Source organism: Nicotiana tomentosiformis, chromosome 9 (genome assembly GCF_000390325.3).
Source record: "Nicotiana tomentosiformis chromosome 9, ASM39032v3, whole genome shotgun sequence".
Classification (NCBI taxonomy): domain Eukaryota; kingdom Viridiplantae; phylum Streptophyta; class Magnoliopsida; order Solanales; family Solanaceae; genus Nicotiana; species Nicotiana tomentosiformis.
Window position 1 is genome coordinate 27640977 of NC_090820.1, and position 17158 is coordinate 27658134.

At 36.0% G+C, this 17158-nt stretch overlaps 1 protein-coding gene across 1 annotated transcript; it reads left to right on the plus strand.

The window, feature by feature from the left end:
* Positions 1-16243: 16243 nt before the first annotated feature.
* On the plus strand, positions 16244-16861 carry LOC138898519 (uncharacterized mitochondrial protein AtMg00860-like). The gene has a single exon (XM_070184591.1). The coding sequence runs from the start codon at positions 16244-16246 to the stop codon at positions 16859-16861; it is 618 nt and encodes a 205-aa protein (XP_070040692.1).
* Positions 16862-17158: the final 297 nt, after the last annotated feature.

A 17158-nucleotide genomic window follows, 5' to 3' on the forward strand; every position in this document is an offset into this window, starting at 1 on the left:
CTAGACGCTCATGTATTCGTGACTCCAGTTTCTGGGATTGTATTGGGATCACTCCTTTCAGTAGTATATCACTTTATTTCAGACTATTCAGATGTTATTATTATCATTTTATTTGAATTGTTAAAACTTGTTAATAAATATAGCTAGTGTTGGCTTGCTTAGCAAGTAAAATTTAAGGCGCCATCGGGTTTTGGTGAATGGGTAATCGGGTTTTAGTCCGAATCTCTGATTTTGACCAAGCGAGCTCGGGGTTGACTTTTGTTGACTTTTTAAAAAAATGATCAAAATTGAACCTCTTTCATTAATTGGTAGTTTCTAAAGTTTATTTTGAATCATTTGAATAATAATTTTCTAGGTTTGATTGGTTTGGAGGCTTGTTCAAAAGGCAAAGCCGTGGTTGCTTGATTGCTTTGATTCGTAGAGTGAGGTAAGTATTGGGTCTAACCTAACTTGAGAGAATTAGAGATCTTTGAGCTAGGTTTTATTCAGACTATTATCTGTAGTACTCTAGACGCTCATGTATTAGTGACTCCAATTTCTAGGATTGTATTTAGATCACGTCATTCAATAATTTATTACTTTATTTCATATTATTCGGATGTTATTATTATCATTTGATTTGAATTATTAAAATTAGTAAATAAAAATAGCTAACGTTGGCTTTCCTAGCAAGTGAAATGTTAGGCGTCATCACTGTTCCGATGGAGGAAATTCCGGATCGTTACATTTGTTTTGTTAACCTTTGTACATGAATGAACATTGTGGGACTTTTATGTCTCCATCTTCTTACTTCTCCTTCTCCTTCTCCTTCTCCTTCTCCTTCTTTCAATAAATTATGAACACAACACTAAAATTGGAACAAAAATAAAAAAGAGATATGTGTTTTAGAAAATTAAAGACTCGTTATTTATTTGTTGTTGGAATTAAGTGGATAATATTTCATTAAGCTTATATTGTCTGTTCTTAGTCATTTGAATTGGGTTGGTGGAAAAAATTGAAGAACACCATTTTTTGGGTTTTCGTGAGTTTGAAAAAAAAAACGTATAAATGGAGCCCACTAGCCGCTATTCAGTTCTCTCTTTGAAAAAAAAAACTCCTAGAGTTCAAATCCACTAGTGAAACCCCCATGGTTGCTTGATTGATTTGATTCGCGGAATGAGGTAAGTGTTCGGTCTAACCTTAACTTGAGGGAATTAGGGATCCTTGAACTATGTGTTATGTGGATTATGTGAGAAAATGACGTATATGTGTAACGACCCGGCCGGTCGTTTTGAGAGTTAGAGCCCCGAATCCCTATAAATTGTTTTTCCCATATTATTTCTGCTATTGTGACTTGTCGGGATGATTGGTTTTAAGTTTCAGAGTGTTTTGGGACACTTAGTCCCTAAATGAGAGCTTCAGTCTTAGAATTTGGACCGTAGTCGAAACTGTGTGAAGACGGATCCGGAATGAAATTATGTCGACTCTGTTAGCTCCGTTGAGTGATTTTGAGCTTAGGAGCGCGTCCGAAATATGTTTTGGAGGTCTGTAGTAGATTTAGGCTTGAATTGGCGAAAGTTAGATTTTTCAGCGATTTCGGCCGATAGTGGAAATTTTAATATCGAGCTCGGAATCGATTTCCGAAAGTGGTTGTAGGTTCGTAGTGTCATTTGTGACCTGTGTGTAAAATTTAAGGTAATTCAGACTAGATTTGACGTGGTTTGGCGTCGTTTGTAGAATTTGGAAAATTCTAAGTTCTTAGGCTTGAATCCGTGCTTAATTCATGATTTTTGGTATTGTTCGATATGGTTTGAAGGCTCGACTAAGTTCGTATGGTATTATAGGATTAGTTGGTAGATTTGGTTGAGGTTCCTGGGGCCTCGGGTGTGTTTCAGATGCATAATGGAATGAAATTGGACTTGGGAAAATCTGGTATTTTTGTTGGTTCTGCTGTAATCGCACTTGCGCAAGTCTACCCGCAGGTATGAGCCCGCAGGTGCGAGAAAATTGGCACAAAAGCGGAAAAATGGAGGAGTGCAAGGGGTCGCAGGTGCGAGGTGTTTTCCGCATGCGATTCCCGCAGATGCGTTAGAGGCCTTCGCAGGTGCGCAAGGTCCGCAGAAGCGGAAGGGAATTCCGCAGGCGCGCATGCGCAAATGCGACCCTTTCATCGCAGGTGCGAAGGTAGATGGGGGCAAGTGAATTGCGCAGATGCGCACAATTTCCGCACAAGCGCACCCGCAAGTGCGAGCCCAGGTTCCGCAGGTGCGGAAATACCTGGGCAGTGGTTAAAACCGAAGGGCTTCGTGATTTTTGTCATTTTTGACTTTGCAAACTCGGTTTAGGGCAATATTTGAGAGCATTTTCGAGGCATTTCTTGAGGTAAGTCCCTTGTACTTATTGTTTATCAATAATCTTGCCTTTCCATGTATTTTCCCACCTAGTTAGTGTGTATTTAAGGTGGAAATTGGAAGTTGGAAGCTAGGGATTTGGAAGTTTGATTTGTGGATTTGGAGGACCATTTGGTATCGGAATTTAGTAATTTTGATATGGTTAGACTCGTGGTGGAATGGGCGTTCCTATTTTATAACTTTTACCCGATTTCGAGATGTGGGCCCCACTGGAAAAATTTGAGTTAATTTCGAGATTTTTGTTTAAAGTGTTGATTTCATTAATTAGATGAGTCTATTATTGTTGTATTTATGATGTGTAACTGCTTTTGGCTAGATTTGGGCCATTCGGAGCCGGATATTCGTGGAAAAGGCATTGTGACCGATTGATTAAGCTTGGTTCGAGGTAAGTGGCTTGCCTAACTTTGTGGGGGGAAAATCCCCTTAAGATTTGGAACCATTGTGTTATGTGAGCGTCGTGTACTAGAGGTGACGAGTCCGTACACGGGTTAGTTGTGGTAAAACCTGATTTTCTTACCGAGCAGCAACATGTTTTCCTGTTATTTTGAGTTATACCATTTTAATGAGTACTAATCTATTCTCATTCTTGATTGAGTTATTCTATTATGTGTAGCTATCATGTTTAGTCTAATATAACATGTCTACGTGTCTTAATTGTTTGTGTGAATTATGTGCAGCATGCTTAGTAAATTTCCTGCTTCTTCCGTGACTGGTACTTAGTCTAAATTGTAAGAACTTCGTGATGTAGTTATATTTCTATCATCCGCGCATATTTACTTTGGGACTACGGAACGGTCTTCCGGGACATCCCCTTGTACTGCATATTTACTTTGGGACTACAGATCGGTATTCCGGGAGATCCCCTCATCTTGCATATTTACTTTGGGACTACTGAACGGTATTCCGAGAGATCCCCCTGCATATTTACTTTGGGACTACGGAACGGTATCTCCCGGATCCCCCTGCACATTTACTTTGAGACTACGGAACGGTATTCCGGGAGATCCCCCAGCACATTTATATTTGGGACTATGAGACGGTATCTCGGGAGATCCCCTATTGTGTTTCTGTGTACTAAGTTGTTACCTTCTATGATTTCATTATTGTTAAATTTCAGTATTTATTTTATTACAGTATTACACTCTATATTATTTTATTATATATTTATCAGTAGGGCCTTGACCTGACCTCGTCACTACTCGACCTAGGTTAGGCTTGGCACTTACTGGGTACCGACTGTGGTGTACTCATGCTTGCACATATTTTTCGTATGCAGATCCAGGTACACCTTATCAGCCGTACTATAAGTGAGCCAGGACAGCTTTGGAGACTTCAAGATATATCTGCCGCGTACGCAGACCTCGGAGTCCCCTTCTACTCTTTCTCATGTCCATTATCTTCTGTATTTTTCCTTGTTAGATTTTGATGTATAGAGACACTAGATGTTTTCTTCTGTAGTTTGTGATTCACGATGTTCCGGGTTTTGGGATTTGTTGTGTGTTTTTGAATAATTGGTTAAATTTTTATTTTTATTTCAATCTTCCGCAAAATGTTAGGCTTACCTAGTTGTATAGACTAGGTGCCGTCACGACATCACACAGAGGGGAAAATTGGGTCGTGATAATATGCGATATGACGAGTGTATATACACCGTCGTGATATTTGTTTGCATGTTTTTGTATATTTCATGATATATCTTGTTTCATGCCTTAATTGTTGTATGCCTTATTTGACTTTTATGCCATAATTGTTACTTGTCATTTAATTATTCTTGTATTAAATTGTATGCCCCTTCCATGACTCCATGCTTATTTGCTACTTGCTTTACATGTATAGCTAGATTGTCATATGCTTTAATTGTCTTATTGTTTTGTAATATTTGTTGCATTATATAATGTAGTTTCACTTGCATGAGTTGTTTAGTTGATGGATACCAATGAATTGGTAAAGTTGAGATTTTGATTGTTAGAGATTCTTTGATTATTATGTGGTTCTTTATTGACTTATATATTTACCCTCTTAATGTAGAAATCCTTGTAAATTTAGTTGTTGGATTGTTTATGTTGATTGAAATTGTTTGGGAAGCGGATTGCATGCTCGGAAATTGAAGGGTAATGAATTGAAAAGGTGGAATAAGGACGGAGTATGATATTGACGATGATGATATGGCAGGATCGGGTTGTGCGTCGCAACAGATTATATATGTGGTATTTGTTTGTGATTGTTGGAATTGCCTCGGTATTGTGATATGAGACTTGTTATTCTGGGTTGGCTGGTAGATGAATTTCAAGTTCTTTTACATGAGCTAACTGCTTTACTCCCATTTCCTGTTATTATTGTTATTGCGTACATGTTATTGTAAGTGGCCCGCCTTTGCCTCGTCACTATTTCGTTGATGCTAGGCTCGGCACTTACAGAGTACATGAAGTCGGTTATACTTATACTATACTCTGCACTTCTTGTGCAGATACTGGAGTGGGTCCCAATAGCGTTGAGTGAGATTGCCCGGATCCTGCTACCTGTGGATACTTGAGGTATAGTTGCACGGCATCCGCAGCCTTAAGTTCCCTTCTATGTCATCGTTGGGTAGACCACCCGCTTAATAAGTGGGGGTCTTGGATTCGAATCTCAAAGAGAGCATTTTGTATTTCGCCTTGGTTTTATTCATTGCGCGAAAGAATACTTGTGATACGATAACAATTGAACTCACTAACATAGGATTATCCTTATTTTTATTGGGCCCACACTAAATAGCCGTTCGCTGCTTAAACTAAAAAAAAAAAAAGAATTAACCCAAATTACCATTCACCTAAACCGTCAAACTAAAAATAGCCGGTAGATATATAATATGTGTAGAATCATGTATAATATGTGTATAATCTGAGACAGGTCTAGGATTTAAATTCTATGGGTTCAACGTTTAAGATTTTAGCATTGAACCCGTTATATTTTAAAACTTATGGTTCAATCTACTATTTATTTTAATTTTAATAGATTTTTACACATTAATTTATACTATGCGTCAAAAGTTATGGGTTCAATTGAACCCGGTACCGGAGTGCTACATTCGTCCATGTGTATAATCTAAGTTACCGATTATGAAAAGTAAACAGTGAATCTGGCCGGCTATTTGCGTAAAGATCCCAACTAAAAATAATCAGTGTATGTATAATATGTGTATATCCGTAGTGTATAATCAATACATACCAGCCAAGTGTAAAGATTCCTTTTATTAAATTCCAAGTAGATTTAAATATTCAGATTGTTTAGCCCATATTTTCTACACTCGGGGCTTCTTAGGCGTGCAAAAAAAATCCTAAACCTTAAGTAACATATTACCAAACTCAATGGGTAGCCGTACAAGAATCCCCAGCTTGCATCAAGATATCATTATCTCCATCCTCTTAGAATTGCCTGTGAGATCTCTTTTTCAGTTCAAAAGTACCTGCAAATCATGGTACTGTTCCATCAATGAACCCGAGTTTATCAAGTTGCATCTACATAAATCTTCAGCCGATATTAATCGTCAAATATTGCTCTTTGTTACTTTTGATAAACTATACTTAACTCCGGCTAGAATCCGATCAACAAAAGCGTCACATAGTGTTGATTCTGAAGTAACGTTGCTCGACCCGCCCATCCCAGAATTCCTCAATAAAGTTTCTCCTGTTTTAAATGCGTGTTCATGCAATGGCTTGGTCTTTATGAATAATATTAATTTCAGAATGATCTTATGAAATCCTGCAATTCGAAAATACAAATGGATCCCCATGTTTTATATGTCGTTGCTACGCATTTCGACATACTCATTATTTGGTTTTGCCTATGATTCTATGGCTGAGGATTACAAGGTAGTACATGTAAGGATGACTGATGAAAAGCATAGTGTGAATATTAATCAATCTTGGAGAAAGATTGACGATATTAATGTTCCCTTTGGATTCCGTTCCATCTATCAACATCCACATTCATTTAACGGTACCGTTAACCTTATTGCCACTTCAGTTGGAGATCAATCTAATAAATACTTTGTAATATCTTTATATTTAGCGGATGAAAAAATTATTGTAACTCCAGTGCCAAGAAACCATGGGAGTTGTTTGAGATTGCGAACTTTTGCCAATCGTCTTTGTATTTCATGGATTATTAAGGGGAATATTTCGATTTGGGCACTAGAGAAAGATGGGAAAACTGGCTTATTGACATGGAATTATATCATGAATATTCCTACTTTAGGTTCAGTACTTCCTTGGGACTTGAGTGACTTCATGTGTTATGGAGAATGGAAATATACTATGGAGAAATAGTGTAGAAAATGGTCATTTTATAGAGTACGATGTGCGGAAAAAAGAAGTCACCAAATTTAAGCTAGAAAAAGTTATACCAAATACTTTCTATTTATCATATTTGCATGTGGAAAGTTTAGTTTCCTTGAAGATTCCGTGGGATTAAGAAGTCCGTACTTAATGATATTCAAAATTTCATGTTCCCCACCTTTGTTTTTTTAGTTTCCATTATCTTTCTGTATATGTTAAAGTTTTGTGAAACTCAATTCTTTTCTGGTTATTATTCCACATATGAGAGTTGTAGGATAATTTTTGGTAGGCTTGTTTCTTTTTAATTCTTACCACTTCTAGTCAGGTTTGGTGAAAATCCTTTGATTGTTTGGTTGAAGTAGCTTAATTTATCTAGTTGTAGTTACTTTTTTTATAATTAACGTTTTACCTGTCTCTTATAATTTTAAAGAATTGTTGTACGTGGTTGCTGGTTGGTATCTTTGTAAATAAGGACCTTTTATTTTATGACCATTGACTAGCTTAAAAGTTGAATTCTACAGGCTTAGATTTTTGAAGAGTAACTAAACTGTGTTCATCAGTTTGAAAATTGCAGATTTAATTAGTGTTATCCCCTGTTTGGTATATAGTTGCCTTGCTGTATAAAATGTTTTAAGTGAAAAAATTAAACTAGTAGAGATGTGTGGATTTTTGAGAATGCGAACATCATAATGGAGTTAAAAAACAAATCTCAATGTTGTCTTCTCTAAGTTTATGAAATTTTTTGCAGTATTACATTAAGATTTTATGTTTTTGTTGTCTTCTTTGATGGTTTCTTGGTTTTAGAAGAGAGGTGAAGAAAATGTGGGTTGTTTCATTAGGGATTAAAGGTGGATTCTAGTGTTGATTAAAGTTTGTGGTTATTGAGGGATTTTTAAGTTCATCAGGGATTAATGTGTAGAAATATTACTCTAGTAATGAAAAGGAAAAACTTTGAATAACAAAAAGCAATAGAAAAATAGAGAAAAATTAAGATTTTATGAATTTTTATATAACGGATCTGGTGTTGAGGTGGCACGTGTCATCCATTTCATCCAAAATGTCAGGCCACATACGATTTTAGTAGGGTCTTTGCCACAATGGACCTCTATTAGAACTAGGGATATTTTAAACTATTTTGCTTATGTTAGTGGTATTTTTGCTAGCAAAGTATAATATAAGTTAAATATAAATTATTTTTGAAAGTATGAGTAAAACGAAGCCTTACTAGTATTATAGAATTAAATTAACCACTTCCAAAAGTGGAGTTAGGCAAATTACATTATGACGCATTGTTCAACCAATTAATTAATCCAACCCACTATGGTCTAAGCAAATTTCGGATCACTGTTTTAAAAGGCGTAGGTGTAAGGCGAGACGTTTTACATATGCCTCAGCGAGACGTAAGCCCCAAGACACGGGGCGTAAACCCCATAAGTATTTAATTTTTAATATTTTATAAAATAATATAATGATAGTAAATATTTATAAATAGGTAAAATTGCATAAAAAAAATTATATATATATATATATATATATATATATATATATATATATATATATATATATATATATATGTGTGTGTGTGTGTGTGTGTGTGTGTATGTGTGTGTGTGTGTGCATATGTGCTCCATCCCCTTAAAAAAACTAGTCAAAACAATCTATTATACGCTACTTACAAGCACAAGTAACTTGATTCTAAAAGAATAAAGTTTTCTACATGGAGGAACAAAAAGGATGATTAACCTGCAATTTGAACTTTGAACTTGCTGCTATGAAGGAGAATAGAGTTCTCTTTGTATTTGTAAAAAAAAAATATTCGTTGCTTTTGAGAGATATTAGCAGATTAGCGGACAAGATACAGAATTGGAAAAGATCATGAATTAGGGCTTCAATCAATAAAAAGGGTCTTGACTTTTAAATTTAATACTTTTGAGTTCCTTTTTAAACTTTTTGAGTAATTACCAAACTGACTTTTGAGAATTTGGGTATTATATGAAGGACTTAATCAACAAATTTTATTTTAATTTGAAAAAGTCTCTAGGGCTTACTCCTTACTTAAAAAAAGCGCCTCAAACGCCCTGGCGTACTCCCCGAATTGTTGGGCTTACGCCTCTTGAGACTTTCGCCCCACACCATCACCCCGGGGCTCGCCCCAAAAACGCCTTTTAAAACACTACTTCTAACCACCCAAAATACCACAGTAGTAAATCCATATTGGGTAAGCAGAGTCACCAAAATATGTGCCATGTGATCATTTAGACAGCAGAAAGCAAATGTTTTCACTGATTCTGATTCAATTTGGTATATTCCTTGAGGTGAGGGTCCATCGGAAATAGCAACTCTACATTCACAAAATAGAGGTAAGGTTTGCGTACATACTACTCTCCCTTGATCTCACTTGTAGGATTATACTAGGTATGTTGTTATTGTTGTTGTTACTATTAGGACCGAAAACGTCAGGTATCATGCGGGAACTACTAAAGCAACACTTGAACAACGATAAATCAGACAACAAAAGAGAAATATACCAAAAAAGACACAAATATTTAATGTGGTTCGGTCAATTGACCTACGTCCACGGACGGAGATGAGCAATCCACTATATAAAAAGAGAGTACAAACTATTGAGAGAACAACCTCACGAAGAGGCAAATACAAGTGACACACTAACACTTGTCCCGTAAAGTTCTCCCCCTAAACATGACTCTCAAACCCCACATGGATACATTGTGGATGCTACTGAATGAGAAGGAAGAATCCTCAATTTATAGAAGTCCAAACTTTTTCCTACAAGAAAAAGGACTAGCCAATATGGGAGATTAAAATTTCCTTCTACTAGAAGGAAAACCCAATTATGAAAATATGTTGCCCTTTCCTTCAATAGATAGGAAACTCAAATATGGTAAGAAAATTAGGACAACACCTAACAATTCTCCCCCTTGGCCTGAATTTTCTGACAAAATAAACTTGATTCACCTTCTTCACATACTCTTCAATAGGTCGCACGTGCAAATCTCCACCGCAAAGTTTGTCTCAATGTGCTAGCACTCCGGTCAAAATTCTCAAACAAAAATCATGATTACCGTCAAATAGGTTGCGGCTAGAACTAAACCAGCCAAGATGAGCCTGTCTTGAACCTCGCTCTAATACTACTTGTTAGGACAGAAAAAGTCAGGTGTCATGCGGGATCTAGTAAAGCAACACTTGAACGACACTTGCTTGGACCGAAAAAATCAGGTGTCATGCGAAAGCTAGTAAAGCAAACCTTGAACGACGATAAATCAGAAAATAAAAGAGAAATATACCAAAAGAGATACAAATGCTTAACGTAATTCGACCAATTGACCTACGTCCACGGCGGAGATGAGTAATCCACAATATAAAAAAGAGTACAAAATATCGAGAGAACAACCTCACGAAGAGGCAAACACAAGTGACACACTACACTTGTCCCATAAAGTTCTCTCCCTAAACAAGATTCTCAAACCCTATATGGCTACGTTCACTACAAGAAATTGAACTTTTTGTGGTGCCGAAAGTCGCTACAAAAGACCTGAATGTCTCCACTAAAGACCTTTAGCGGCGACCTTAGGGTTGCTGCAAGTACAACCGTTACTAAATGCTTTTTGGGACGACAGTGTTGGTCGCCACAAATTGTCTCTTTTTGTGGTGACTATATCGCCACAAACACTAAATAAGTAGTTCAATTACAAATAATTAGTGGTATAATTCATGGAAAAAAATAATTATTTCCATAAAAGGATTACTCATTTATTAATTCTACGGTCCTTATTATGTCCAAATAAAATAAAGACTTATGATTTATTTCTTGGTGGAAAAGAAAATAAGTTAACCTAATTCGACCTAAAATAGGGAGTCCTGAAATTAGGGTATGCATTTGATGTGTATACGTAAGTCTTGAACACAAGAACTGGAGATTATAATAACGGCTTGCCCAAACAAAGTTTGTCCTGCGTTTTCTCAGAATCACAAAGTTACCAAACAATATAGTGCTTAAGAAGAAACAATTAGTTTCATGCATTTGTTTGAAAAGAAGCATATGTAGAATTTCATGTTTTAAAATTAATATTTTGATGCGATATGAAATGAAGAAATATGTCTATGGTACTGGAGGCTTGCGAGGTTGTACGTAGCAGTTATAGGTGGTTAAGTTAGGTTGAGAGTTAAGTTTAAAGTTGTACAATTGAATCTCTCGTTAGTTTATATTATAGGTTTTTATAATTACACATTAGCCCGTTATATGTTCTCATTATTGGGTCACTTTAGGTCCTATCAGAGTTAGTTATATATCCTTGTCTTGTAGTAAGTATTGGAGGCTTATATACAGTCTTGTATGCAGCTGAATGGGTATCAATCAAAACCCTATTTCAATTTTTGCCCTAGCTTTTCTATCTTGTAGCCGGAGCTTTTTCTTTATTCTTCTTCGATTATTTGCTCGTTACAACAATGGTATTAGAGCAGTCCTTGGCTCTGTGGACGTTGTGGCATCAGAAATGAATGAGGTGATAAGTATATTGCAGAAGATATCTCTTGACATGTCGGGCTATGAAGCTAGACAAGAGCAGTTGGAGGCAAGCCATGAGCAGAGCTGCAGAACACAATATGAGGCCTTGAATAAGCTAAGAGAGGTGTTGAATGAAGTCATGAAAGGAGGGAAAAGACCTGAGCGAGATTAGGATCCAACCTATGATGGAAGTGAGCTTTACTCCCCTAATGATAAACCCTTTGAGCTGGCAGATCTGCTGACTCCTACAAAAGATGGATCCTGGAGATCGTGTGTGGACTACAGAGCTTTGAACAAGCTGATTGTGAAAGACAAGTTCCATATCCCCATTATTGAAGAGTTATTGGATGAGTTGGGAGGATCACATATCTATTCTAAGATAGATTTAAAATCAGGTTACCATCAAATAAGAATGGCTCCTACAGATATAGCCAAGACTGCATTTAAAACTCATTCTAGGCACTATGAATATTTAGTGTCGTGGCCCCATTTTTCTCGCGAAAAGCGGGCTTCGACACGTGACAACTCCTTTTAGAATGATAAATAGAGTGCTAAAGGAGAAAAGTCGCCACCTAATAATTTTTAAGGTGCGTTAGGGCACCTATTATGCAGATAACTTTGTTTGACTAGTCAACGCCACCAAAGATCGGGTAAGGGCTCAAGTTACCTCAAATAGAAGGTGTTAGGCACTCCTCGAGGTACACAACTGTGGGTTCCGACCGAACTTAAGATTATGTGGATTACGATTAAGTTAGGTGATCACGTAAACAAAGGGAATTCATAAGTCAAAGAACTTTATTACAACATGATTAATACAAATCTTAGTGCAAATATAGGGATACAACTATTTAGATCTAATAACAACATATAAAGAGGAGGGTGGGTCCTAATATTTTTAGCCTAAAGATTATACCGTGCAATATAAATAATACTTAGTAACTCCCTCAAGATGGGGTGTTACTCATATTATTCAGCGAGCACAGACTATCATCTCCTGCTACCCGATTACTATGTTAAAGTTGTTACCTAAAGCGCACTAATTAAATTATAAGTCGTACCTCATGCGTGCACTACCCGTCCTATACCTATGGCCCAGGAGGTATTGGACCTCTATTTTGGGTGGTTCTAGACCTCACTTAAGCTGCTCATAAATGTCAAAAAGCATATTAGACCTCACATATAGGCCGTTAAGGACTCAAATTAGCCTTCACACTTAAACATCAAATGCACGCGAAACAGGTTTTTCATGTTAGGTAGTTCAGAATTATGAAACTTAAATCCCTATAGACATGATTTCTATGTGATAAGGCAGCAAGGCATGCAAGCAGTTTCAGGAACCAGCGTTGTTCATAGACAGGATTATAAAGGGTGTTGCACACTGATTATTGAAATGGAAGATTCCCATTTATTAGTCATGTAGATGTTGCGCCTAGGTGATTATGTAACAAAGACAGTGAAATCTATCGAGAGAAACCCAGAATTACCCATGCCCTTGATAATGGCCTAAGTGAGCGACGAACAATGTTGAGAGGGGGAGTCATTAACAGTTATTAAGGCGAACAGTGGTATCCTATAGACAGGATTCTAACGATTAGCACTTGGGAACCTGATTTTATTGTTATACTTTAACCTTATAGGCTGGTTTTCTAGGTGAACAATGTGATGCAATAACAAATTTAATGATTAGAGTCCTATAGGCATGATCTCTAGTGGATATGCTGCAGCAATGCAAATTAAAGGAAAGTTGAACAGTATTTATTTCCTTTGGACATGTTTTCTAACAACATATAGCAACAAGGATAATTGAAGCATTTGAGTTCATGCTTTGCTAGTAGACAAGTAGTGCAAGTCTGTGCTTCTCCTAATGGCATAATTTCTATAGTATGTATGGAGAGTGAACGACATATATAGCAAACATATCATTCAGTCCTATAGGCATGTTATCTACTCATCGCATATTAATATTAAAATCTACCCCATTCCCTTTTACTAATAACCCCAATTGCTTATACAAAAAATTATTACATGCCCAATAATGAGTAAAGTAACAATATTACATAACAGTAAATAGACCCACAGTAGGCCCAAATAAAATAACTAAATACCCAGCCTTACTGGGCCTTCAACAAAGAGCCATGTTCAATACACAATCATGGGTCCATAGAAGAGCCCATACCAATTCAATGAGCCACAACACCAAGTGTTTCACTACTTGGAACAACCAATATATATATACAGTACATGACAGGGAAGTAGAGTATTAGGGACAATTTTGGAGGTTGAGAGAATGACTATGACCAAGCCCTAGTGTGTCAGAGTTCACAAGGGCCTCAATTGGACCTCGAGCAGTGCTCACACTAGGGAGACCAACAATAGAACCTAGATAGCCTTGGCTTTCAGCCGGCTAAGAATGGGAATTCAGAATATCAGAGTAGTAAGTAAGGAGAGTGGGCAGAAATCAAGTAATATACCAAATTAAACATACAGTACAACTGGTCAAGCAGGCCAGTAGGTTCATCAAGGTTTACATAGCAAAGTACCACATAGACAACCTCGTAGGACTTAGGAGAAGAAAATAAGTTTGCAGACATACATAGGTTATCATGTATAGATGCATGAATTTGAACTAGTTGAAACCTAAAGATCCAAATTAAGTTAAGTCTAACCTAATATCATATTAATCAGTATTTAGACATGATGGAGGGACACACATTGTGATAATCATAGAAAGGATAGGGTAGCAAATGAACCAAGGCATGTTGGAAAACATATTAACATAGGAGAAAAGTCATAGTTAATAGAAAATAAAGTATTTATCTCTTAAAAATCAGGACAGCATGAAACATGTTTAAAGCAGACTTTAAAGCAGCATTCCATAGAGTTGGGACTAATACACAAAGGGTAATCCAGTATACACAGGACTTAGAACTAAAGGATTCATTCAAGTGGGGATGGTTCCCATAGAGTTATGGTAGCACCCAAAAAAAAGTATGAAGAAATTTTGTTACTAACAACATACAATCACAGTAGTCAGGCTCATATCAAAATAGACTTTCATTGAAGTTCAAAACTAAACATGCTAAGATGCCAAATGGTATAGAACCCATTTCAGAAGACAAGAAATCACAAAATGCAAATCATAGTGAAGAATATGTATTAGCATAACATAACAGTAAACTATCCCATGCATTTACTTATCACAGAATGACATCAGAGCATGGAACATTATCATTCTCATGTAATTCAAATGCATATGCAGATAGAAAGAAAGAAATTGAACATTGAAAAGGTATAAAACCCTAACCAGTAGCAGAATCAAAAGAGTAAAGAGCATAATAGCAAAAACCCCAAGTCCCAGATGATTCATAGATTTCACAAGAGCCTCGAGAATAGGCTCTGAGCAGTGCTTGCACCGGAGGAGGTTGTTTAATGGCTTTGGCTTTTAGCCGGCCCCGAATTCAATGATTTTAGAGAGTGTTCGAGTGTAATAGTTAGTGAGAGAGTGAGAGAGGAGAGTAGTGAGAACCATAGCAGGTATTAGGAGATTCAAAAGGTCTGTTCAAGGGGTTTTAGGGGAGGGGTTTATATAGTAGTAGATTTAACACATAAAATAGGGAAAGACGGTAAATTAAACACAGAATAAGGAAAATATGGCATGCCGGTATCAATTAGAATCATCCTTAGGGAAAATAGCACATAGAATAAGGAAGTACAGTACATTAAACAGAGAATAAGGAAAATATAGCATGCGAGAATCAATTAGAGTCAGTTTTAGGGCAAATAACACATAAAATAAGGAGGTACAGTAGAATAAATAAAAATTAAGAAAAATATCAGTTAAACACAAGAAAGGGAAGAATATCAATCGAAAATCAGTAAAGAAAAAAGGGAAAGTCTCAAACCTTAGTTAGAACTGACGACTTGAATCGAACCAATAATGTAAGAATCTTTCAATATAACATGTATATAGACGAAAGGTCGTCCAGATCTTCACATAATCAAAGTAAATCGGTCCGTTCTTGAGAAGTACTTCTTGTCAAAAATAGGGCAAGAACTAAGTAACACCATAAGCATGCGTATAATGATAGAGTATCACAAAATAGGTAAGTAGATCATGGATTGATTCCATGTTTGAGTCGGAATCGGAGAAGGTTAGGGTTACGACATCTAGGGTTTAATAGAGAAGAAGAGAGATGAGATAGGGTGTGAATGCGTCTAGGCATGGGGAAAATGGGTTAGGGTTTTGGTTAGTTTTAGGTAATTAAAAGGGTTTGGATTATTATGGGTCGTTGATCACTCGAGATCAACGACCAGGATAGTAAGGGCAATGGGGCGGGTTATTTGGAGCGGGTACCAACCAGGTATTTTAAATACCCCAAAATTATTTGGGCTTGGGTAAGTTGGGCTAAGGTTTGGGTTAATTTGGGTCCGAAAATAGGTAAATATTTGGCTATAATTTAAATACCCCAAAATTTATCAAAAATAATTTATAAAAATGCTTGATAAATAAAATAAAATATTATTTATATACTAAAATACTGAAAATAATAGCTTTGTATTATAAAAATATAAATATGCTATTTTTACATAAATAATATAAAATAAAGAGCCTTTATGTATGAATATAGGCCATTATTGCAAAATTGAATAAATAGCTTAAAATGCTACTGTAATTATATGGAATGAAATAAAATGTTTGAAACATATATTATAGGTGCAAAATAGTTATTTTAGGTAACTAAATCATCACAAAATAATTTAAAAGGATAATTACTAGATATTTCTATATAATTTCAATACAAGAAAAATTAATTTAAAGCTTTAAAAATTATGAAAAATTATAGAAAATACTTGTATAGGTTTGTATACTAAATAATGATGCAAATATGTTATTTTGAATGTATATATATATATATATATATATATATATATATATATATATATATATATATATATATATATATATATATATTGGAAAATATGAGGGCAAAATTAGGTATCAACATTTAGTAATGTCTTTTGGACTAAGTAATGCCCCCTCTAGTTTTCAGGGACTGATGAACCATATATTCCAGAAGCACCTTAGAAAATTTATCCTTGTTTGTTTTTATGACATTCTGATCTACATCAAGAACTTAGCTGACCATTTAAAGCATTTAAAGATTGCTTTTGATTTGTTGGTTCAACATCAGTTGTTAGCCAAAAGGAGTAAGTGTGTGTTAGCATCAAGAGGGGTGGAATTCCTGGGGAACTACATCTCACCTAATGGTGTATCAACTGACCCCATGAAAATTGAAGTTGTGCAGTCTTGGCAAGAACCAAAATTTATTTCACATTTGAGAGGATTCTTGGGACTGGCAGGATACTATAGAAAGTTCATCAAGGGATATGGTATCCTCAGCAAACCTTTGACTGATCTACTGAAGAAGGATGGATTCAGATGGTCCGAGGAAGCTATAAGTTCATTTGAACAATTGAAAAAAATCTTGATCACAGCTCCAGTTCTAGCATTGCCAGATTTTTCATCTACATTTGTAGTGGAAACTGATGCCTGTGATGTAGGAATTGGGGCAGTACTTATGCAAGATAGACAACTAATTGCATACTTGAGCATGGGTCTATCAAGGTAGCATCAGTCCTTGTCTATTTATGACAAGGAGTTATTAGCTTTGGTAATGGCTATGAACAAGTGGTATCATTACTTAATAATCAAGCCTTTTGTTATAAAGACTGATCAGAAAGATCTCTAGTTCTTATTGGAGCAAAAACTATGTGTTGGGAATCAACTCAAATGGATAACCAAGCTGATGCAGTTTGACTTTGAAATAGAATACAAGAAAGTGAAACAAAGTAAGGTAGTTGATGCCTTATCTAGGCTTCCATCAGTAGAGTTAACAACCATAACCATCACAACTGTAAAGAATGAG